This window comes from Gymnoscopelus microlampas (genome assembly GCF_963454915.1).
Source record: "Gymnoscopelus microlampas genome assembly, chromosome: 10".
Taxonomy (NCBI): domain Eukaryota; kingdom Metazoa; phylum Chordata; class Actinopteri; order Myctophiformes; family Myctophidae; genus Gymnoscopelus; species Gymnoscopelus microlampas.
Window position 1 is genome coordinate 42,643,870 of NC_139947.1, and position 25,791 is coordinate 42,669,660.

At 43.6% G+C, this 25,791-nt stretch overlaps 1 protein-coding gene across 1 annotated transcript in view; it reads right to left on the reverse strand.

Moving 5' to 3' along the window:
* Nucleotides 1-25,791, reverse strand: part of magi3a (membrane associated guanylate kinase, WW and PDZ domain containing 3a) — a 139,930-nt gene that overhangs the window by 29,152 nt on the left and 84,987 nt on the right. The window contains exons 3-7 of the mRNA XM_084069316.1: nucleotides 22,510-22,629; nucleotides 10,618-10,824; nucleotides 5,972-6,140; nucleotides 4,736-4,815; nucleotides 3,580-3,637 (exon numbers count right to left, since the gene is read on the reverse strand). Of these exons, the coding sequence (XP_083925442.1) occupies nucleotides 3,580-3,637; nucleotides 4,736-4,815; nucleotides 5,972-6,140; nucleotides 10,618-10,824; nucleotides 22,510-22,629 (634 nt within the window). The remainder of the gene's footprint in view (nucleotides 1-3,579; nucleotides 3,638-4,735; nucleotides 4,816-5,971; nucleotides 6,141-10,617; nucleotides 10,825-22,509; nucleotides 22,630-25,791) is intronic.

Sequence of the window (25,791 nt, forward strand, 5' to 3'; positions counted from 1 at the left end):
GGTCTTGCATTAATCTTGTGGGTATTAAGCCTCGACCGAAACTGACTCTTTGGTCTCCCGTGACAAGGCTCGTCGACAGTGCTGATGCCTATCTTTGCAGCGCATGCAAACCTCTGATTTGACTGCCTGGGGTGTGAGGTAACCTAAGCTGGGCAGGCAGCGTGAGAGATGGCACACACAGGCGAACTGGCTCCAAAGCCTCCCAACAGTGTGTAAACCGCTGACCCGAGCCCTGTGGCGAGCACACATGAAGATGGGATTTACAACCCGTCTAAACTAACAGCCAAGAGTGTCACAGAATGAGTGTACGCTTTCAATACTCTGTAATACTGCTTGTTTTATCGAATCCAAAAAGAATAAATAAAAAAGATGTTGGAGGTTCGCCGTCTAGAAATGGGTCTGTGGTTCTAGGGCTGATCTCACAAACCACAGGACAGATCAGCACCAAATGTCTTGTCCACGCTGCCTGTAGGCCAAAGAAGCAGCTCCCTGCATGTTATATATTTTTCAAAGCATTTAACTCTAGACTCACGTCTAGAGTTCGGCCCGGTACACATCCCTCACACTTATGTTGCACCGCAGATCTGACCGATATGCCCATATATGGAGATCTCTGTATCTGTCACTCCATGTCCTATGCCCATATATGGGCATGCCCCCTTTTGTGCCCATATATGGAGCTGACTGATTTGTTTGCGCCTGATGCCATGATGACACACTGAGGTTAGACAAAACACTCCATATTTGGGCATTGCTGCATTGAGAACTCCTTATAAGGTTATGGCTTAACCATGGTGGTTGAGTGTGATGACATGGACTGCCAGGCCGCCAATTAGCCAATTTTCATATAGATATCTGCGGGCGGTCATAACGAGGACAATAGATGGGGGGAAAAAACAGTTTGTCAAAATTCCCTAAAAGTACAATGTAAATGACTTCCTAACAAACGCAAACGTACAGCATGATTCCATCAGCATGCCCTTAGGTGATGAATCATGATTTCATTCACCTGTGTGATTCCCATAGCTCCTGTTCTTCCACAAGCAGGTGTTTGTCATTATAGTGACACTGTTGGTTGCTAGTCTGTGTCTGCTAATCAAATGTTCTTGTTTAAAACTTAAACAGTAGTACACATTTGAGGTGAGAAATAGGCAATGCAGTAACATTAACGTGCTTCAATCAGCACTGCCCCTCTCTCTCTTTCTCCCTCACGCTGCGCGAGACACAGCTGCAGTCAGAGCCGCATCGATCCCATAGGCCGAGGGGACTGAACTGTCGGTCGAGACTGTGATTGGTTGAGGCACAACTCGCCTCCTAGCAAAAAAGTTAGCAAAAAAGCCATTTCATGACGTCTTCAATATTATACTGGAAGTCATTGGCGGTTGGATCAGGCTAAATGATTCGTACTGAAGTGATGTTGTACTACTGATGTAATAGTACCGGCGTCATAGATTACTAACGTCAAAAACTGGCCACATGAAGTCCGAGATCCACATGTCCATGTTTTATTTTTAGCGGCGCGAGCGGATCCTGCTCTATACCTGACTTTGTCCGTGTGCGTCAACGTTCTGATTGGTCAGGTGCGTACATCAACAAAGTGATTGGTCAAGCTTCACGTGACACGTGGCTATAAACACATTATAAACACATATCGATGACAAAATGTATCAAAGGCGCCGCTACCTTCACACAGGGTGTGATTTTTTATTATTATTATTATTTTATTATATACTCAGTCTACTGTTGTCAGATGAGCGAGAGTACCCCAACCATCACTTAATACAGTCTCAAATGCATACTTAAAAACAGCCTGTGCCGAGTCAGCAGAACGTGCTCACTGTTTGCTCTGCAGCTGCTAGATTGGAATTCTTGTTTCCCTCTACTGTACCTCTACCTACCCATCTCTTGCTACCCAGAGAGAGACAGCACACCAGACTTAAGCCTAATTTATACTTTGTCTCACAATGCTGTGAGACATATAAATTAGGCTTTACGTGGCTGATCCAAGGGAGGGTAGCTCAGTGACATCACGCTGCTCCAGTTTAACTGTCATACACGGTTGTGGCGGCAACCCACTGTTTTAAAAGGCACTGACGCTGAATCAGCCTCATGCTGAGCAATGCTGACGGTACAGGTGTGTTTGTGCTTGCGTGTATTCAAGAAAAAAGGACTGTTTGTGCCTTTGTCACAAATGACTAAATTCATTCTCATCCAATATGGACAGATAAACACAGTACTCTCTCTCGCTCTGTGTCCTCTGTGTCACTTGCTCCGTCTCCCTTTTCTTTCTCGTCCCTTGACTGCCACGCCTCCTGTTTTGTGCTCCAGGAATAATTGTGACATTGTGTTGCACTGCAAAACACATTTCTGCTGTTCATTCAAAAAAGAAAAACTTGGCAGACAAGGGACTCAGCAACCAGAGGAAAGCCAGCTCCTCTCCATGACCTCCTTGCATAAACAGGCAAGCCTGATTTCCTTCTGCCTGCGGGGATGGACAGGGCTTGGTGTCTTTTTCTCTTTCTCTCTCGCTCCACTTCTCTTTGTCTTTGTCCACACAGTAATGGGAATCAAACAAAACATTGTTCTCTCGTTTTGTTTCTGATCAGAATGGGATTCCTCCATTGCTCATGCTTCACATGCTCCCTGGAGGCCATACTGGGTCAACTAACTTTCCAAGTTGCATCCTCTTCATTCCTCTCTCTCTCATACCCATATGCGCATGCATGCACGTATACATGAAAACACATACACACCCACAAACGGACCAGAAAGAGGCTACAGCCCCCATGTGGCATCTATATAACACCTCTTTGCAGCACCATGGGGAAATAGAAACAATAGCTATCAGCATAATACCACCACCACATGTTCCACAAGTCCTCTGAGTCTTAGCAGCTTCTCATTTATCATGTCATAAGTAACCTACTGTATACTGTAGCTACCTGCTTAGGTATATCGGTATGGCAGCATTATACTGTAGCTACAGCATAGCCTCTGTTAACTGTATGCAGTATCCCATTCACATCTCTGGCTGCCAAGAACAGGTTATCGCAAGTATTTTTCTGAATGCCCTGGCTGCCAAGAACGAGTTATTGCGAGTTTTAAAATAAATAAATAAAAAACTTTTTTTTTTCAAATAAAAAAAGTTCAGAACCCAAGATATTGTGATCCGAAGATTTGATCATAATGGAGATAAATATTCTGTGACTACTTGAAAAAGGTAAGAAAATCGGAAAAATCGCTGGCAGTGGGCAAACGCGGCCAGAAATAAGTCTGGCAGTGAGAGAGTTAAACACACAAACGTGTGTTTAATGTGTCATGTCTGCATAGTAAAATCCTCAGTGTTACTTTATCTATTTGTAACTCCTCGAATGTACAAATATAACCAAATGGACCTGTAAGAGTTGATTAACACTGAGGCTCTTATCGAGTAGTGAACTGTAGTGCAAAGCCCTGAATGAAGCGATTGATGCTAACAGATAAAAAGCATTTTTCTTTAACCCAGTATCTCTCTAACATCGCATATAAGCTGTATAGGCCTGCGGGGTCCCGTCCGGGCAGCAAGAGAAGAATACTCACTCCACGTAGTAGACGCCGTACTGGGGGTCCTCAATCTTCTCCCAGCCGTAGGGCAGCTCTGTGGAGCAGACAGGGAAGAGGCGCATGCAAAATTACAATGGCCGCTGGAGAAGCGCTACAAAGACAACTGCCCCACCCGCACCAGGGCGCGTTGCGTATGCTCGACACATACACCTACAGTACATTACAGCACAGTGCAGGAACTGCACAGGTCTGCTTTTATTCACTGCAATGTGTTTAGGGGCTTAACACAAGCTATGGCGGATGAAAGAGAAGGGTGGGGTGGGATGCTGGGGTTGTTATAGCCTCCCTGGAAAATAATAGGCTATCCTCCGTGGGGAGTGTGTGTGTGAGTGTGTGTATGTACAGTATGTGTGTGGAATCGCAGGCATTTGCTGTTGTGTGACGAACACACACGGCGCAGAGGGGATCTTTCCGCGAGACGGGGCCTGCAGAATTGCCTTTCTGAGATGCTGTGGTGATGAGCTCTCGGCATGTGTCCCAGAAGCTATTAGGGGGAGAAGGTGGGGGCCAGGCTGCGAGAGGTTTGCGCTGTGTCACTGGCAATGCTGTGACCGGACCTGTTCAGCTGTTTAATGGCTGTCTGCTAGTGAGCACTTCCTCCAGAGAGGCAGGGGGAACACTCTGCCCACTGTATAGTGGAGCGTATGTGTTTGTGCCTGAGCACAAACACATACGCTCCACTATACAGTGGGCAGAGTGTGTGTACGAGTGGCAGGGACTGAGTGTTGTGGTGCTGAGTGGAGTGTCTCAGGGCATACCCAATGCTACATGCAACTAGGACAGTTATTTTATTATTTGGAAACAACCTCCTCCTCGTCCGACTTCCTAAAAGGTTGTTGACTGGCTGGTTGGTTCTTAATGTCACTGTTTGTCAATCTACCAGGACATTTTGATAATAATTTATCAAATTCAGAAACTAGCTTAAGTTTTAGATTAACATTATTGTTAGCGACAATTCAAACGTTAGGGGAAACCTGTATATCACCAGGTGTACTGCTGGTACACCAGGTGTATACCAGCAGTACATTCTGCCTGTCTACTATCCATTAGTCTTGCAGAGCCAGACAATCAGAAATATCTGCCTATGCTAAGACCTAGATCTATATATGGATAATGCATGTCATTGTCTCACCTCCATCATCGCATTTCTCAGGGGGTTTGGCCCTCTTGGCAAGGCGGGGGTCCAGCCAGGTGGTGGTCTTGGTGTTGTGACTGTGGAGCAAAAGGCACACTTGACATTAGCAGGGAAAAGCAACAAAAAACCACTTAGCACAAGCTAAGGTGATAGCTATTCAGTGTTGGCTCTGGGAACACTCAGGTGCTGTGAAGCTCTTTGAAAACACAAACCCTTACCTTTAGCGATCAAATGGCTTCTCTTACGGAAGCCTTTGAAATCATAACAAAGCTCTTAAAGCCACAGAGGTAGACGACATAAAGAGAATCAGAGAAAAAGAAACAAGGGAAAGATGAGGAAAGCGAGGGTGGGGAGTGAGAACAAGAACATGAGAGTGCGAGGTCAAAATGGAGAGAGGAAGGAGACAAGAGAGTGAGATAGATAAAGTGAGACGTAGCGAAATACAGCAGGGGTCCGTGGCAAGGTTGGGGAGTTCAAGAAGGGGTGTGTGAGATAGAAATAAACAGAGAGAGGGGGTTACACAGTGAGAGAAAAAAGTAGAGAAGAAAGAACACTGATGGAAAACTGTGGCGGGATTCATAAAGAGCAGAGCGAGAGAGAGAGAGTAAGATTCATTTAGCCAATTGTTTCTCCTGTTGGCAGAATGAGCTATTGATTTAGTCGAGGTGCAGCACCTGGCTCTGTCAACAGCTGAACACTGCCTGCCTGACACACTAACAGGCCAGGTAAACAACAAAGAGATGCTGCTTTTAGCACCAGCCAACGAAACTGACAAACCCAAAGGAAACGGAAAAAAAACAAAAACAAACCCACACACAATGTACTTTAAATGCAAACAAGAGCAATTGAAGCTCGCTTAAAGAAATGCTCATCCTTAGGGCAAACAACAAAATAGCCCGTACATTTTACACTGGCTGACACCTGACTTGTTGCAGTACAGGGGAACGAGCCGGGTGGGGAGTGCAAACCGAACCGCCTCGATGCCAGCTCATTCAACATATCATTGCTGTTGGGCAGAAACCTCGTATCTCCATATTCTAACTTTTTGTATTTTCGAAAATGAATGCCCCGACTTACAGTATGAGGTTTCCACCCGACAGAGACGATATTTGGCTTACCATGGTACAGCGCATACTTTGGAAGAGTACCAAATGGGACTAGAGAAAAGTTGATGTAATACGAGAATAATAAGACAGGAGAAGAATAGCATGCAGAGAGAGAAAGGCTACTTACTCTATGAAGTACACCATGCCGGTCTCTGTATAGGCCATTTCCATGTTCTTGGGCAAGGGGTCCTGGCTCTCGTTCCGCGACAGGGTGCCCCACGTGCGCGGATCCATGACCCCGGCTGACTGGCTATAGCTGGGCACCGTCTTACGCCACTCCGCCTTGTCCTTGTGGTCTGCGCCCCAGCAGGGAGACACCGACACGGGCAGGGAGATGGAGACAGGGAGGGATTGGGAGTAGTGATAGGGGTAGGGGAGAGAGAAAAAGGAGAGGGGGATGGGAGGTGAGTGTGTGGAGCCATTGGAAGTCTGCTGGGCTCCTCGCATCTCTTTCCCTTACCTACCGCTGCTGCTCACGGCTAACTCTGGCTCTGAATACACTTGCTGGACGGTTACATGCACTGGGAGAGGAGGCAGAGAGGGAGGGAGGTAGACAGAAACAGAGATAGAGAGGGAGAGAGAGAGACTACACGGAGAGAGAGAGAGAGAGAGAGAGAGAGAGAGAGAGAGAGAGAGAGAGAGAGAAACAGAGCAAGTGCCATAGGATTTGCATGTCAGCAGTGATGTACTGGGAACTGCCTCCCAGGCAAGGGCAGAACTAACCAGCGTTTCAGCCCAGCCACGAGCACCACGTCCCTACCCTATTAGCATCACTGAGGCTGCTGTGTGTGCGTGCGGCCGTGCACGTGTGTGTGTATGCGATCTTCATCCTTCTATTTTTTTTTTCAGCCTTTGCATTTGCTCTTATCTGCAGGTGTTTTATCTGGCTGTCTAGTGTCTACAAACTGGTGCAGTCGCGGCACCGAATGATCACCGTAGTTTTTTGGGGCCGGGGGTGAATACGTGGCAGCGATAAAGAGTGACAGTTGCTGATTGAAAAGCGCTTTTATTATTTTGTGCAAATGGGACCTTTGACTTCTGCATTAGTGGAGGACAAATGACCTTGGCCAAAAGCAGACTGACAAACTGAACCTCGTTGCGGTGGGTTTGCATGCAGGCGCGTACTGTGAATGCGTGAGTTTGTGCACCCAAAAAATGATGAGAATGTCTTTTCGAAGCAGTTACCATCAGCTACTGAGAAAAAACCACTGTCCTCAGCATTGCATGGTCATTATCAAACTGCCCTTAAGGCATGGTAATAACTCTTCGCTGGCCTTTTGTTGTACATCATTCCTCACCAGTTCAAAGACAGTTCATTCACATTCTGCCAAGAGATGCCAAAAGTAACAATACTCTGCATTTGGTGAATTACTGTGAAATAATAATAATATTAATAATAACAACAAAGCAAAATCCTTCCACATTGAATGCTTTTCCTCGGCTTGGCTCCATCATCACTAAAACAATCAATCATTGCCAGAGGCCACAGCGATGATGCTTCTCTGATGATGTCTCCCTACAGTACATCTCTCTCATTCTAAATGGTTGTATAGTCAACTCCTCTCTCCACCTGTAGCACAGCCCGAGGCTCTAAGTTCCGTTTTCAAGGTCTCACAAAAGATGCTTCTATCCAGCTACCACTCAGAGCACTCTGACAGGGGCCATCACCGTCTGGTATGGGAATAGCTCTTCCCGGAGCCAGTGAGCCCTGCAGAGGGTGGTGCGCTCGGCCAAGTGCACCATGGGGACTTCCCTCCCCAACACGACTCATACACCACCAGGTGTTTGAGCCGAGCTAAAATTATTCTGTAGCAGCAGCAATGGACTGATTGTGCCGCTACGGTCAGGCAAGTGCCTATTCTGTCACAAGGTCAACACAAAGAGACACAGAAAGGCTTTCTTCCCTCAGGCTATTAGGGCCATAAACAAGGACCTAGCTGCCAGGTTAAATGTCTTCAACCTGTAAATAACTCTTGCTCACCAGTGAGAGCACACACAGTTTTTCAATCTGTGTTCATTTACTTTTTTTTGGGTCAAACCTGCACACACTGTACTTGGCACATATTGTACTTTCTACTGTGTAGTTATTGTATAATGTATTATCACGCACAGTCAAATCCTCAGTGTTACATTGTCCATTTGTAAGTGTTCAAATGTAAACAAATGGACCCTTTCTTACCGGGTCCATTTGGTTACCTTTGAACATCTCAAAGTTAAAAGAATATGAAAAATTATGAAAAAGAGATATAGCGAGTGAATACATTTGGGAACAAACACAGTGGACAGGTTGACTGAGTGACAGACGGGCTCTACATATCACTGCACGGCAAATGGAACAGATAGGTTGATGCCGTTTTTACAGAACAAAAAATTAAATTCAACCTGGATCACACACCGGTGAGGCTTGCTGCAAGTTCGCGTCTAATCTTTATTTTCTCATAGCTTCCTTTTCACCTTTGACATAACTAATCTTTGCGATCATGGCCATGGGGAATTAAGCAAGTACTAAACTTTATCTGTCTAACCACTGGGATTTCTCCCAATAATCTCAGCCAGAACTCTGAATGCTGAATTAATTTAGTTTTACAATTATTTTTTCCATTTTATTTTTGTCTGGATGTAGTCGTTAAGCCTGTAAAGGTTGACCGATTGGCCAAGGCTCCAAAAATGTATCCAAGAATACCCAAAACTCTCCAGAAGCCAGTTCTGTGCAGCATTATTTACAGTGGAAGGCCTTGAACAAACAAAGACACTAAAGACTAAACTTACAAAAAAGAAAATAAGGATACTGACAACCCAACAGACAAGATACTGTCTACTTTAGCTTATCTTGATACAGACTAGTAAACCCTTCTATGAAGGGCTCCCTGGCAGCGCTACCTTGGTGTTACCTGCTTGTTGCCCAAGCCCAACTGACTCTATTCACCCTCTTTATACTGGGCGAGACCATACCAAGAACACAGATCCATTAATTGGTAACCACTTAACTCAAAATAAGAATAACCACGGCCCATTAGTTGACTTACACAATTACACGGTTTTACTAAACCAATTCCACATACATTTCAGGCACCACATCATCAAGATAAGATAACACAAGATAAGAGCTCTTGAACATTAAACAAACCCCCCCCCCTGCTCTATAGCACTTGGTACCTTCCCCCACTCAATCAAGAGGATCACCAGTACTGCAGGAGAGACAGGTGCCACTCAATCATAATTAAACACAATTTACAACTAGAAAAAGTGCTCCTCGGAGCACAGGTCTCCGCCAGGTCAGGTACGTTATTCTGGCCTCCTGGTGGCGCTATAATAGGCCAATGTGAAAAGGGTGCCATTTATTCTTAGGTCTTTCACGGCAATCAGACACTGCATTCATGATTTGAGGCATTTTGTTTCAAAAATGTGTTTTGCTAAATTAGACCTGCTGGTGGCGCTATAACAGGCCAATGTGAAAAGGGTGGCATTTCTTCCTCGGCCTAGTGGGAATGTGTGTGTGAAATTTCACGGAAATCGCAAGCTGCATGCATAGTTTGAGGCATTTTGTTCAAAACGGACCAATCCTGCAAACTTTGGAAGCCAACCATAGGCAATCAGGATGGAATATGGGAAATCGGACAGATCCGTGTTGATCACATGACTATAGAGATACCGTGTACCGATTTGCATGATATTTGGATAAAATCTGTAGGAGTAATGTAAAAAAATGTGTTTTGCACAAATCGGCCTCCTGGTGGCGCTATAACAGGCCCATGTGAAAAAATTGGGTCAGAGGTTCTGAATTGGCATCCAGGGAGTGTGTGTGCACAGTTTCGGAGCGAACGGGCCAACGGTGCCAGAGATTAGCTGGTAACACACAGACAGGACACACGGACACACGGACACACGGACGGACGGAAGGACGGACGGAGGGTAAAACATACTCTCTCGCCATGCCTTTCGGCCTGGCGGAGACAATAAACAGAAATACATTTTCTAGTTTATTGTAAATTTTCGAACAACATGCAACACTAATGTCAATTCCCACAGTCTTCCAAGCCAGCTTGTTAATTGGAAGCAGCCGGGTAGTGTATGCATGTGTGCTCCTCTTTAGTCTATAGGGCACGGGCTGCCCCGTGACAAAGTCAATTCCTGATTCCCTTTGTATTCTAGTCCCTTGTCACTGCTACTGTACACCTACAGTTGATCCTAGGGAGAGCACGTACAGACAATCATGTCTCCTCCAATACGCGAGATGTCAAGGCTGCTGCTTTTCCCCTGACAGTGAGGAGTTTCACCAGGGGGACGTATGCTGAGAATACGCTGTTCCTCCTCGTTCTATGCCCACTGAACAGGTACCCTGACCAACCTGTACGAGTCGCTGGACCAACGAGAGATATCACCCTCCCCACCCAGCTTCCATCCCATGTGGACGCCTGCCAAGCCGGAGGCACTTTTGAGGATTCAAAAACCTAGTCTCTGCTGGCTGCTGATTTTGACTCGGGCTGGCTGTAATTTAGAGCAGGTAATTTAGCTGTAATTTAGACAGCTAGTTTCTGTGGAGGTCTGAGAGAGGAGAACGTTTCATACATTTTTGAGGAGGATATAATGAACTACTGGTTCAAACAAATCTGCTGCCGCTGCGGCTGCTTAAAATAGGAGGTAAGGTATGTGGAATAAGTTGCATTTTAAGCCCCAGAGCTGAATGGATGCCACCGGCTAGTGGGAAGGAGGTTGTCGTTTTTTTTAGGTAAAATTTGTCACAGTGACTAAACATTGGTGCGTCAATCTCACCGGTCAGGCCATTGACCATGACGGGCTTCTCTTCCTCCTCCTCTTCCTCGGGGGCGGCACTGTCCTTCCTGTCCATCTTACTGACAGAGGTGGTGCGTTTCCGCTGGACCTCTGTGTCAAACTCCTCATCAAACAGAACCTGGTCCACCAGATCGGGCTGCACCGGGCTGGGCTCAGCGGGGGGCTTTGGGGTCCCATAATAGTTCCCTAGGATGGAGATGCACATATGAGAGAGACAGTGAGAGAGAGAGAGAGATGCACATATGAGAGAGACATCCAATTATAGGAATGGTGTTACACACACACACACACACACACACACACACACACACACACACACACACACACACACACACACACACACACACACACACACACACACACACACACACACACACACACACACAGACAGACAGACAAAACTGTCAAACCTGAGCAAAGCGTTAGCAGATAGAACCACATAAAGGGACAGCAGCAGAGCAGACATGCTGTATCCTGTACAGTAGAAAGTAACCATAGCTCAATTTTTGGCGTTCCTGTACAGACGGCATATAGAGAGAAGCACTTCAGTCTCGGGCTACAGCAGCTCGTCTCCTGACCTTCGGCCCAGAATCCCGAGACCGCTTTTGCCCACGGTCTGCACTGCTCCCCGGGGCCCTGGGACTACAGCCATTACAGCCTCAGCAGGAGCTCAGGCCTCACGTTGGCTCACAATTGGCATGATAGCTACACTTCGCTAGTCTTCCACCTTGCTCATTGGGTGACCCACTTCACTGCTCTCTCCCTCTCCTCTCTCTAAGCTGAAGAGAAGACTAGGAATGATACAGAAGGAGGAGGCAATGTTGAGACAAGCACAGAGAGGAGAAACTGCTCAGGAAGGAAAAAATATTGATTCATTGGTTGTTCTCTCTCTATGGGAAGCCACACTCCTGCTGTGTTTTTGTGTAGATCAGTGCTTTAACCACTTAAGCCCCATTTCAAAAACAGCGAAAATTGCAGATCTGCGATGCTACTTTTGAAAATGTACTGTATCTATTCTATCACCTGGGTATTCATTGTTGCACAAGCTTATCCAAACAAAGGCAACAAAGAATGAAAGGCAATAATTTGTTTCACACATAAAAGTACCCAATGCCTCATGTATTAAGGAGGACAATAACATTTGTTGCATTTGCGACACCCCCTATAAGTCCAAGTGAAAATATGTGATTCAAATTTGGGGTCGATCGGACATGATTGTTTCTACTTTTTATAAAATAGGCCCCTCCTGCAAACTGAAACTTTGGATGCCAATAATAGCCAACCGGTTTGAAATATAAAAAAGGGGTATGATACCTGTACTGTACATGTTCATCTCATGCCTCCAGAGAAAAGCGATTTGTTAACGTTTTGGACAATATCTGGAGGAGGAGCAGCAAAAAGTGTGTTCTGAAGAAATGGCTAAATATTGGAAAATGTAGTTAGGTGGGAATGGGCATGGCCTGTATGGGGTATATGGGGGTGTATGGGGGCCTGTATGTAGCATGTTGTGTCATGATTCAAGGAATCCAGGGGAATTATTAACACTTATTTATTTATTATTTGACATATTGGTCAAGGGTTATAAGCCCAACGGTTAAACGGCTGGTATACTAGCTCCAATATGAGGCAGATTTCTCTCTCACACACACACACACACACACACACACACACACACACACACACACACACACACACACACACACACACACACACACACACACACACACACACACACACACACGATATAATGAACACGTTTTGGTCAAAAGAAAGAATCATGGAATGAAAATGACATGAAATACATTAGTTAATTCAGAGCAGAGAGAACTAAAAAGTGAAATAACACAGTGCACCTTGGCTAGATACTAGGACGGAACGGAAGCATACAATACATTATTATTTTTTAATTATAAACAAAAACTCATTTACAAACTGAATGATTTGTCTAAGCTGCATGTCAAACAAAACACCCACGTTGTTTTAGCTGCATAATTTGCTTCCTGCTTTAATTTAAACAATATTAGTATCAGCACATAGTCATTACAGCCTTTATTAAGTTCATAATTAATGGGGAGTTAATGAACGAATGCCAAACATGGGAGTTGAATTGGAACAGCTTAATTGTACTTCACCCACAATTATTTTGGGGCAGTCTGTTAGCTTACTAAAGGTAGGCTTTGCATCTAATGGACTCATTAGAGTAAACAATGGCTTTGGGAGTTGAAAGGTCACAAGCATAAAGTGCTTTGACATGGATTATGCACAGTTCCACTAATGAGCCATGATATAGAAAGGGCATGATATGTAAATGAAGTTGCATAACTTGATCTGATAAAACACAAAACATAAAGCTATTAAAAGGGTGAGGAATCCATTGAACTTGATCTAATGTCACAGTAATTAACAAAAATCTTTCCCTTCTTGATCTCCTATGGGAAATCTCTCATACTTACACAGTGAGCCTTTAAATTGGCAGGCATTTGAACATCTCAAAAAGATCATTCACAAAACATGTTTTTTCTTTCCTTTGACACACATGCATTCCCATAATGTTTTGCTTTCATCTTTTCAGTAAGGACCATTTTCTATCAGTAGTGTGTGGCACAGAATTCTGACTAATGTCTGACCCACTATGCCTCGCACCCACATCAGAGGAACAAAATGACCCAATAGAGAACACTATACAGGGGGGGAAATAGTTTCCACTTTCAAAACAGAAAAAGCCATCTGGGTTTTGATCAAATCCCTTTCAATTCAAAACATAAATACACAAACTGCAATTCCTATGATAGTGCTACAACCCTAATTCTTCATCATGTTTTAGGCCAAATACAACTCAGTTTTCTCAGTACCGACATTCCAGCTTGTGAATTTTAAATACAACACATCCTGAAGTGAATTGACACTCAACCCTTGTAGCCAAGACTATCATCTATCTTTTTCTTTCTTCTTTATCTCCTGCTGAGACACCGTGCCTACAGACAACGAACCAATAAATTAACATTTGTCAAAAGACAGCTTCATTATACCTGCCCACCGAGCAATGGAGATGAAAGATAGGTTGCCATTCTGAGTCCAAACCTGTCACCTCCGTGCCCAGTCATCTCTCGCTCTCCCTCAGCTGTGATTAATGCCTCGTAAAAACATCTCCATTGGCCACTGATTAATGTGTACCGCAGCACATGGCGAGGGGGGAGGAGAGAGGAAGCAGGGGCGGCAGATTTGTAATGGTATTTGTCGCCATTAATCTGATAAGGATCTGTGAGATGTGTCATTCCCCCGCATCGGTTTAATGTGACCACTGACGGGCCAGTTGCAGCCGTTGAGACGGAGTGGCAGATGGACCGACAGGTAAACACGTACTTGTTCGACTCACTCTCAACACGGTGGGAAAATTAACCAGGATTTATGTGTGAGGTTGGAACCCAGCATGTGTGCCAAAGAGGTGATGGAGTACTTAATACCCACTACCCTTGGAGACACATTGTGCCCCGTTTTAGCCAGGGACTGAATCCTGCCAGAGCTTCCCAGAGGCTCGTGCCTAGTTTATAGTTCATGGTGTCGCGAGCCAAAAATAGCATATCTACAAGCTTAAAGCGTTGCAGTGTCAATGTTGTGAGTGTCGCACTGTGCCGTTGTGTGTCATTGTGCGTTGTCGCACAACACGTTGCGATGCGTCGCTTCTTGAGCTTGTAGATTGGCTAATGGCTATTTGCGGCACACGACACCATGGTATGGCAGGCTTCATTCTCAATCCAGTCGACACATTTGGGAGCCACCCGCCTACAGTCTCCCATGACCAAATGTTTGTGACCAAAATAGAATATGACACCTATATTTGTATCTGAATAAATAAATGAGATGGGATTTCGATGAAAGAAAGATACATTGCTGTAACTGTAGATATTCAGTTTACTGCAAGTTCTATTAAATATTTGGTCACTGATGAGTGATGACTTAAAGATTTTACAGAATGAGAATTATGCAGATAAATAAGTAGATCAATTTGTCCAAACTTCCATAACTAGTCATAAGTCAATATTTCATGGAACATCATGGCCTAACCTAACGGCAATGATAGACAATAAATGACAAAGTTCAGCTGCATCTTATTTGTTTGTGCATTTGTGTGATCGGTACCCTACAAGTCCTACAAGTCAGACAAATTATAGCTGCATACCTTTACTAGTGTATACGATATGTATGATAGACTGGTACAAATGGTGATGTATTACATAAGTACACTCCAAAAACCTGTCTGTTTTTATTTATGTAAGATAGATGGTTTACACAAGACAATGCCTTCGGTCATCTGCTTTGTAGTTGATTTTAATCCTTCAATTCTGTCAACAATTGTCTAGACGCACGTGTGTGAAAGTCATTTCAAATTTCAAAAAAAGAAAAAGGAAAAAAAAGCACGTAACAGAGTGAGCAATTCTCAAGAGAAATTACCCGCACACAGACCTGATCAATCATCTCGAATTGCATTGTACTGTACTCGTATTTGGAAAGATTTGTATCAATCATTGAAAAAACATGTCATGAGTCAATACTTTAACTTTAATATTTCCTACTCGAGAGCTTTCTGGGAGCTTTCTGGGAGGAGTGGGTGGACATTGTATGGAGTGTGAACATAGTCATCCATCCACATCTCATCAACAGCCTGAGGCAAACCATGTCTTGCCATCACCCTCTGCGAATTACAGCACAATGGTGCACATCAGAGACAGTTTTTCTTGAGAAAGTTGCAAGGGTTTCAATGTTGAACGATCACTTTCAAAACTTTCATTCATCTTTTATTGAGTCAAGTTTGAACATTTCCAATGATTTGTCGGTTTGGCAACCTCTGTGTGGTTAACAGGAGTAGACTGGGAAAGATTGTTAAAGTTTGCCAAAAGACCATTGGCACGGCCTGGACCGCTGGTGTAGCGGTCCAGGCACCTAGGCTCGGTGTAGCCTGACAATGTGTAGCGGGTTCGAATCCCAATCCTGGCGGCCTTTGCTGCATGCCACTCCCCACCTCTCCCCATTTCCTGTCAGCCAACTGTTCTGTCGATAAAGGCATAAAAGCCCCAAAATAACCCCCCCCCCCCCCAAAAAAAAAGACCATTGGCACAAACCTGACTGATCATCATTCGAGCCGTAAAGTTAGAGCTTTACTTGTATTTGTATATTTTAGAAACGGGTGTCCATGTTAATTGCTACCTCTAAACACACCACTTCTATCACCTGTGTATGTCACTATGCCCATCTGCCTGCCCACAAATGAATTGATTACAAAACCAAATATAATAAAATTCATTGAATATCATTTTTATGTATTGAAATTTGTGTGCACGAAATATTGTTATCAAACATATTTTTGGCCCCCAGAAACTCTGCCTATGTCTTGACAAACCAACACATATTCACATTCTCAGTTGCCTATTATTAAAGCATCTCCCCCTTTCTATCTATCTCAGCACAACAAGTGGACATACATCGGTATGTTTCACATATTTTCCCAGTGCTGCTACTGCTGCCAAAAAAAAATATGATCTCCTAGCAAAAAACGGTCGCTGTGTGACGTGTTCAGATATGGTTAAGCGACATACAGTAAGTGAAAGTGAAAGTAAGAGGGAGGAATAGAACGCACTCCATTTGTTTCACTTCTAAGCTACGGGAAAACTGCTGTAAAACTTTATTGTCTCCGCCAGGCCGAAAGGCATGGCGACAGAGTATGTTTTACCCCCTGTCCGTCCGTCCGTCTGTGTGTCCGTCCACCCGTCCGTCCGTCTGTGAACAGCTAATCTCCGCCACCGTTGCCTTGACTTGTAAAATAGCGATTGTGTATAAGATGGTGGCGTTATGACTTAATTACTGCATAACTGGAAATTAGACTTGACTAATAGGGCCCGCAGTGTTTTGACTCACACACTATCTATCATTTGCTCCCTTGGCTGTTGGGTTTGAACACTATTTGTTACTGCACACACATTTTAACAAAGGATAGACTCTTAGTAATGTTATAGCTCATTGTTTGATGAATTGAATACTCAATGGTCCTATGTAAATGTTGGGTTATCCTTTTAGCTCAAGTGTATGACTGTACCCGTACTGAGTGCATTTCTGTCTAACAAAGAATTCAATCAAATCAATCAACTTTATTATGATGAATACTTTGTTATATTTATTTACGTTTTTATTTTTACAATATGTATTTATGGTGTTGACTACTGTTGCAACGCAAACAATAAAGGCCATTCAGTCCAACACATGCCAATAACTAGCAGATTCATAGTGAGGGAATCAATGTTTTCTTTCTCACAGTCTTCTGTTCATTAGAAGGTTGTGTGGGTTGTATTCTAGGAGACCCCTGAGCTTAAAATGCATGTGTGTGTTAAATATATGTGTGTTAAATATATATGTGTGTGTGTGTGTGTGTGTGTGTGTGTGTGTGTGTGTGTGTGTGTGTGTGTGTGTGTGTGTGTGTGTGTGTGTGTGTGTGTGTGTGTGTGTGTGTGTGTGTGTGTGGGGGGGAGATGTCATGCCATCTGGTGTAGGCAGTAGCTCATAATGATGGGAACACAATTGTGAATAATATCTGGAATAATGCTTATCCTGCATATGCCCTGACTAGATATCTTGCGTAAAGATTTTGTGCCACTTGTACATCCATTGTAACCCTTCTAACCCAACACATCCTCTATTATGGTGATCTCTAAGGCTGCAGATTCCTCAAACCCAACATGAACGTTTCTCAGCTTTGGCAAGAGCACAATGACACCATAAGGACTTAAGCACGCCTTGCCGACGTTTGTTTCAGCGGTTCTTGCACCTCTAAGATTTTCAAACTAGCCGAACACCTGCTAACCGAACATCGTGTGTGATCCCTCAATGCGATCGTTATTTATATTTCCTCAAACTGTCAGCAACACACCATGGACAGTTAGAGAGAGGTTGGCTGAGGATGTCACCAGGAATGGCAAAATCTCAGAGACAAATTATGTCAAAGCACGTCGTGGATTGACATAAACAAAAATCATCGTTCCAGCCGTGTATACAGTGGGCGGGTCTAAAGTTCAGAATGCAGAGCGGAAGAGCATCTAGTATAAAACACTTTCATTTTCGCAAAACTTTCTGCAGTTCAATAGCCCTATATCTAACCATAATAGTATACAAGGATTTATCTTCTCTACATGACTTGACTGTGTGTCTGATATATTTCTCCTACGATATGAAATAAACCTTTAGAAATACTTACATTTTTTTTTATTGCTCCAGAATTCCTTAACAATTGTGTTAAGTGAAAAAACGTGAGAAATCGCTTCTCTAAGTATGACCATTCATCTCTCGCAACACCCTGTATGCAGTTGAGGCTGGTCATACTACGGGACAGATGCAGTATTACACATGACGTCAGTTTTGTCAGTCATCTATAGCAACTGGAAATGTGTGTTGACTGTGAATAGCACAGAGTCCTAGCTCGGTCATTTCACCCTGCTCTCCCTTCCTCTCTGCTTCTGAACTCACCAGCCGTAGCCACAGACACTCATTCATTAATCACCAAGCAAGGGTCTCCCACTCTCTTGGGCAGTGCCCAGGCCAAACAGAGTTTCATAACAGACTGGCTGTGCAGTCAGCAGGTAGAAGCCCATGTTGTGCTGGCCATGGCACTGAGCCGAGTGTCTAGCATATGTGACATGAATGCCAACATTTTGTCATCCAACCTACCACGACCCAGGCCTTCCTCTGTATGTGTAAATTTGCATGCATTGTGTGTGTGTGTTGTCTGTCTCTGTGTGTGTGTGTGTGTGTGTGTGTGTGTGTGTGTGTGTGTGTGTGTGTGTGTGTGTGTGTGTGTGTGTGTGTGTGTGTGTGTGTGTGTGTGTGTGTGTGTGTGTGTGTGTGTGTGTGTGTGTGTGCGTGTGTGTGGGGGGGTTATTAATGACTTGTCTCGCCTAAATAACTTTCTCCCCTCTACTTAACATTCAACTCTCACCTCATTCAACCACAGGTAGAGGCGAGAGACAAATTGTATCCAGCTTGGAATACCAACTGCGTATTTTTCGAATGTAGAATAATATTATTTCCCGCCTTCATTATATCTCTCTTCCCCTTTCCCATACTCTTTCTATTTCAACCATGTGTTTCTCATGTGGTTTGGATCTGCGATATGAAGACTCTAATCCAACACCTGTGTTATCCAGCAGTCCTGAGAACATTATTAGTATTAGTATCAGTATTTCTTAATCTTCCAGGCTCCGCTCTGCCAGTTCCTACAGTAGAAGCATTCAGCTGGTGCTAACAGAGCACCTTTGCCCCCTCCCTCGTTTATGAATCCTGGCCCATTGCCCTGCCCCATTACTGTAATTGCTCCAGTAATGGGGAATCTACACGATCGTAATGCGTCATGCTGCGACACTTTGTCAGCTTGTAGATCTGCTATTTTCGGTGTGACACCAGCGGGCAACTTGAGTCAGAATCAGGTTTAATCCACAGCTATGCTGCTGTACCTTAAGACCGTTCAAAGCACCAACCCTGTTAAAACTGGCAGTGGGTGCAGGAAAGGCTCCGCTGCACCCATGGCCTCTCTGTGGTTCATTCAGTTGGGTAAACTAGCAGCATTAGAGAATTCATCATTTAGGTTACTTAATAAGGTGGAGCTCTATTTTCAGAAGTGACTACGTTATCATTCTCACATGGATAGGGTTGATCAGTCTGGCTTATCGTAAGGACAATCTCATTTAGGGGCGCTGACCTTGTGTGATAATATGCCAATCAATGTTTACTGTATGTGAATGCAGAATCTGCTTTTCCTTTTATGTACTACTGCACCAATGTTTATGTTAATGTTCATTTTTATTGTATATTTTTACTGTTGGCTAATGTTAGTTAGTTTTATTTTATTTTATGTTTCTGTGTATGGTGTTTTAATATTTGATGTCCTGGTTGAGTGTTGTTGTGTTGTACGGTAGCCTATTGTGTTTTGTGCTGATGTGCTAAAATGTAATAAAATTACAATGACTAAATGGGTGATTTCTTTTCAAGCAGAAGAATGTAACATAGCAAGTTAAAATGCCATCTACTCGAAATTGCACAATTTGCTTGTGAGTAACAAAGGCATGCATGTCAGGAGGTGGAAGCCCCCTCATCTACATGTACCCCTCAATTAGTTTCCTCGGCCTTAAAGCTGGCCTCTTGTCCATACTGTAGTCACACGACACGGCGAATTACTTATACAGCCCTGATTGAATCATTATAGAAAAGACTATATGGACATTTGTTGTTCACCTGCACTTCTGCTACCAAATGATAGTATATAGAATATATAATACCAGTAAGACTCCCTAATCGGGAGATAAGCGACCGTAGGTACGGCATTTTATGTGAGCTGCAGTGGCAGGGGGTCCTCCACTGGGGGCGCCACCACTTTTGCATCCGTTCTGGAGCACCAGGAGTGGGTGGTCCCCGGGAATGCCCCGTGAGCAGCCCCGTTGGGGTGGTCATTTGGTAATTTGTCCACATGTGCTCATTTTTTACACTTGGGGGTCCCCGAGGCAGCTGGGGGTCCCTGGAGCTCCGGGGGTCCTTGGAGGGTGTAGTTTGGCAGGTAAGGAGTGTGTGTGCAAAATCTGGCATGGATCGGGGCAACGGGTGCGGAGATATGAGCAGGGCAAAAGTGTGACGGACGTGTGTGACGGAGTGACGGAGTGACGGACGGACAGGACGGACACCTGGAGCAGGTTTCTATAGTAAGTGCGACCTACGGTCGCAATTATGCACACAAGAAAAGTGCACAATAACTTTGGGCATAGTGACATTCCAAACTGCAAGCTCGGAGCTGCATCCGATATAGTAAAGCACTATGCTTGCACTCCTGAACTCAAGTGGAAGACGCCTGAGAGTTGTTTTCCCTTCATTTTTTTTGTCCATGTTAGCTCACCGCTCCCTGTGATGAATGATTCATGCAGAAGGATTTTCGGCACACTTGTCTGCAGTCAAGACAAGAGGTAGAAAATTGTATATACGCCCTAGTACGCATGTACATATGCACTTAAGCACACACGCGCACTGACGGGTCAAATGTATGGCCCAGGAGCAAGGAGTGACTTCCATTCTGAGAGATCATTTCATAAAACGACAACTTAGAACCATTTATTTTTGCAAATCCATTCTCTTTGCTTTGGCTGAGTCAACTTTACTGCGACGACCCGCTTGGAATGCAGACAGTGAAGACTGTTGGAACGTGAAACATTAGTGGATTAAAGCTTCTGAAGAGATTTTACCCAAACAAACTCTCTCTTCTCTTCTTTTATGCTTGGTTAAGTTTACGGTTGGTTAAGTATTTGCATAATATTTGTCTTCTGAAATGACTTTCCACTATGTCAGAGCTATGAGAGCAAATCTGTGTGAAACGCCTATTGTTATTGTCCCTCTGGCAGAGCAGTGGAGGGATGTGGGTGTCTGTCTTAGTGACAGATTAACCAGAGTCACAGATCGAGCCTCTGTTGTTCTCAGGTCTAGGAGGATTAGTGAAAGCGGCGGGCAGGGCAGCCCAGGTCAATGCTTCAGCTGAAGAAGGTAAACATTGATAGACAGACGATATATCGAATTCCAAACTCCCAGCAATATGTAGAACTAAAGTCAATGATTGACTTTATACTCACACATTCACTGTGTGGGAAATCTGTAGCTGTGTGATTATGTGTCTGTTTGTGTGTCTGTGTCTCTGTGCATGCTTGTTCCTCTGAGAGAAGAACGCTTTAACAGTGGGGAATGTGTGGCCAAATGCTGGTTATTAATAACTACCTTCCTGAGAGCTCCTGAAGCTCAGTCTTTAATAAAGCTACAGTAATGCTACGGTACATTGCGCAGGGCACGGCAGGGCAGACTTCTGCGTATCCATTATTCATCATGTTGACCAGATGAAGGTCCTGGGGTTGAAGGGCAATTCTCTCAGGGCCAGTTCTGGGTCAGAGGGCTGAAGGATGTTCTCTTTCATATTTCCAACCCACTTCTCCACAAAGAACCCTTTATAATGGCCATGGGTGAGGGATCATGATGAACAAAAAATCTCCTGGGGATATATTATCTCCAGTTTATTTCACATTAATAATGACAGGATGATGATGTGCGCAGTATACTGACTTCAGTGGATGACCTATAGTAAAGGAGCATGGCTCTCGACAAACACGGGGGCAGACAGGCAGCGAGTGCGTTACGATACAGCAGTGGCCTCAGGGAACAGTAGGAAGCAGTGGAGCGATATGGTGAAGTACAGTAAGGATGCTCGCTTTGTGTGCTGCCTCACTCATCCTTCTCCTGAGGTCTTTCACACCATTTTGCCCAGTGCTTTCCATACTTTTGCCTAACTCTTGTCAGCTATGCTCAGCACAATAAACTGTGTGTGTGTGCGTGTGTGTGTGCGTACGTGCAGTATACACACATGAATGAATGGTTGAATGAGTACAATACTATACTACAGTATAACAAAGGTTAAGATAAGAGTTTAGTGAAAATTGGGTATCATATAGCAACAGTGAGAAACACAGGAGAGGTAGGCAATTAGATCATTAGATTAGATAACACGATAATTATTAATTAAAATAAAACAACTGAGCTGCTGGCTATAGATATCTGCACTGGATCTTTGAATAAGTAAACATAATAGTCTATTAATAAATAAATGTACAGTAATATATATCGCTATACACCCTATCACCAGTGAATATATGAATGAATATACTCTATGTACAATCGATCAACAATGAGTATACAGGTGGCTGTATGAACGGTCTATTAACAGTTTATCAACACCAAGTAGAACAATATAGCCTACAGTATATCATTGTATAGAATTGCACAATGTGTGCTGGATGGTACACATACCATCATAGGTTCCACTCTCCAGCAGCAGTCCACTTTCTTCCAGAACACGAAACTCTCCCACACTGATGAAATTATAATCCACTCCAGGAACCTCCCCTTCTCTTGGCTGCCGAGTGGTACCTGCCAAAGATGACAACAAAGCCTGAGCAACGGCAGAGGAGTGTGCTATTTGCTGATGTAAGAGGGATAGGGGGACAGGGTGACACTGTCTGTTTCCAACATGTCTTTGGGGACATGAATGAAATATAGAGCCCATGAGAAACCTGTATCGACATCATGAACACTCAATAGAGCCTGAAACACAAAGATATGAATGCTTGTTCTAATCTAATCTGTCAGAATACTAACTACGATGATGACTATGTGACCATCTCTTCAGCTATGAGCCACTGTACGTGGGTTGAATAACAACTGCACTGCTACCCCTGCCCATCCATGTATGTGATGTGCATTTACAGCGAAAAGCAATTTCTCATCAGGATTTAACAGCCTCTATACTTTCCCAGGTCAAATCAAAGAGTGGAGTACAGATCATTTCTACACGTAGAGATTCTGAACAAAATAAAAGAGCAAAAAAAAAAGTGTGATCCCATGGATAAGTCTGCAAGATATAAGACAAGATGGGGTTCGCATTTTAACCTGGGTCCTCATGCTCACCGGGAGCATGGTAGACAGCCCATAATCATTAAGTCATGTTATTCTTTTTTTCTATCCTTTCTGATCTTTGACTCTATCACCCACATACAACTTCTATTTTTCTATTCCGGTAAATAGCTCTACAGTATAAGTATACTCAAAGCCTGCCGTCTTTTAATTAAAATATTATATAATCCAGCATAACTGTTGTAATTGATTAAAAAAGCGGGCTAGTTTTGTCCTGTTGATCTGCTCATCTGCAAGACATTGAAAACATATTGTTAAGAAAATTATTTTACGGTCCATGGGATGCCAGCTCTGCTAACCCTCAGCTTAGATGTAATTGGGGCATTTACTGTACCTTACGTGAACTGCATTGCAATGTAGCTCAGACAGGCAGAGCGTATTTTAATGGAGAGTTTAATAACACCCTATTCTGTACCTCATCTTTTCCCCATGTCAAGATCCACCCTAACAGCATGATAACCCATCACATCTGAAATAAGCCTCTGTAATAAAGACCGGATTTTATTCCATCAGACCTAGCAATCAGTGGAGATCAGCTAAATATTACAGTCACTGAATATGTGAATATGGAAATGTGATCGTTCTACTTTCCTTTGTGAATCTTGTTACATGAAAAGACTGCTTCTGAACAGAGATTGCGATATAAGGCGTACAGTTTCCTAAGTCGAAGTCTTATCAACAATGTCATGCATCTTTGTAAAGTGCCAGATACTTTGTTGCATGCGGTACGTGTACGCACCAAAAACTGCAGATTTACAAGCTCACAACGCATTGTGCGGAAACGTGTTGTAGATCAGCTATTTTCGGTGAGTGACACTGGTGCGTAACTACTAAATCCGGCATACCTATCACATAATCATCTGATGTCTGAAAAGTTGTTGCAGTAAATATCCCAGAGATGATGGATATTGAGGAGAATAGAAGACAATGACAGCTTGACAAAAAAGGGCATTGGAGGAAGCAGCAGGCTACAGTATCTTTGGAGGTTATCGTGACAGCTGCCTTGGTCCTAACCTGTGGCACAGAACCTTTCGCCTCAGAATGAAAAGGTCACTCGCCTTCTACACCTGAGCGGCTACAGCCGTGTGAGTTGTTATGGTTACGGCTCAGACTGTGCTAGATAGCAGGCAAAGTGGGGGAACTGAAGTCTGTGAAAGCAGCATATCTAACTCATTTCTGACAAAGAGTGGCGGGAGGAGATGGTCTAATTGAATGACGACGAGAGGAAATGTATTCTCTCTGGAGAGGACACATAACTCTGACTACAATCTTTTGTCTGTGTGCTTGCAAGCTCTCCTGTGAGGAGATAAAACAACACTACAAAATAAATATGGGGTGGTGGTGTCAGAATAAAAAGCGGTATCACAACAGTATACTTAGGAGGACCGTTATACTGTTGTAGCTAGAAAACACAATTTGGCACTTGAGTGCAGCGGGATCTCCATTGTTATAGTATGTGTTCTTCTAAACAGGTGGTATAGCTAAACCCAAGTGACAACCAGCCCCATAACACATGCTTAGTAACAGGGCTGCCAGAGGCTGGTTGCAGCAGAGAGGGAGAACGGCAGACAAAAATATTCAGTAGAGAATTTACTAAACCAGTCACAGTCAGGTGAAACACTGTTAGTGTGTTGCGTACAAAGCAGAGGTAAAACATAGGGAGAATAATAAATTAATATAGAAACATTCCAGTTGTCCCAATCTCTCACTACATACAGTTCAATCAAAAATACAGTAAGCTTTCTGCCGAGTGGTGCTGACCCTAACCTTTGAATCAAAAAAACGTTACACCCTCTCAGTCGACAATGTAATGTATTCTCTCTGCCACACAAAAAGTAATGAAAGCAGCATTTCAGAGAGCATCAAGTTGGATTATGAGAGTGAAGAAAAAAAAACCTCAAGAATCACAAGTAAGGGTGCATGCTCCTATTCAAATATTGGGATCCAATCCCGATCCCCGATTTTCCCTCTCAATATAAGATCGGCCAATTCCGTATGTATTTATTTTGTTTTAATTATTATTATTATTATTATTATTTTGCTTATTAGCTAAATGAATAAATAAAGCGTTTCCATTCAGACACATTCCAAGATATGACTAGTGTCATATTTCCATAAAAAAAACAAAATGTGTATAGTTAACACCACTGTCTGCCTAACTTTTTTCATAATGTTCAAGGGGAAAAAAAACGATAGGGGTTATTACAGACCCCATGGCCTTTAACCGAAGATCGGTTTTCCGAATCAGTTAATTTGGCAACGACCGATCAAGTCATTTGGAGTTAAAATTGGCCAATTTCAATTGGTGGGCAATCGATCAGAGCATCACTAATCACAAGCATCTCTTATCTGTTATTACCACCACCATGAGAGTGTGCACTTCTGAAATGATACAGGTGAATCTGCTATGTCAAGAGACGTGATTTGAGGCGAAGTCGAAGGATGTAAGTTGACAAAACATAAGACTAATGTGGGCCCATATTATCTTACCAACAACTTGGTGTAGCCACTCACCGGCCCATGTATCAATCTAACGCAAAAACCAGCACAGATTCAAGTGCAGAAACAATCTTAAAACAGTGCGATTCAAGAAACACATTTTGTAGTGTGGCGGCTGAA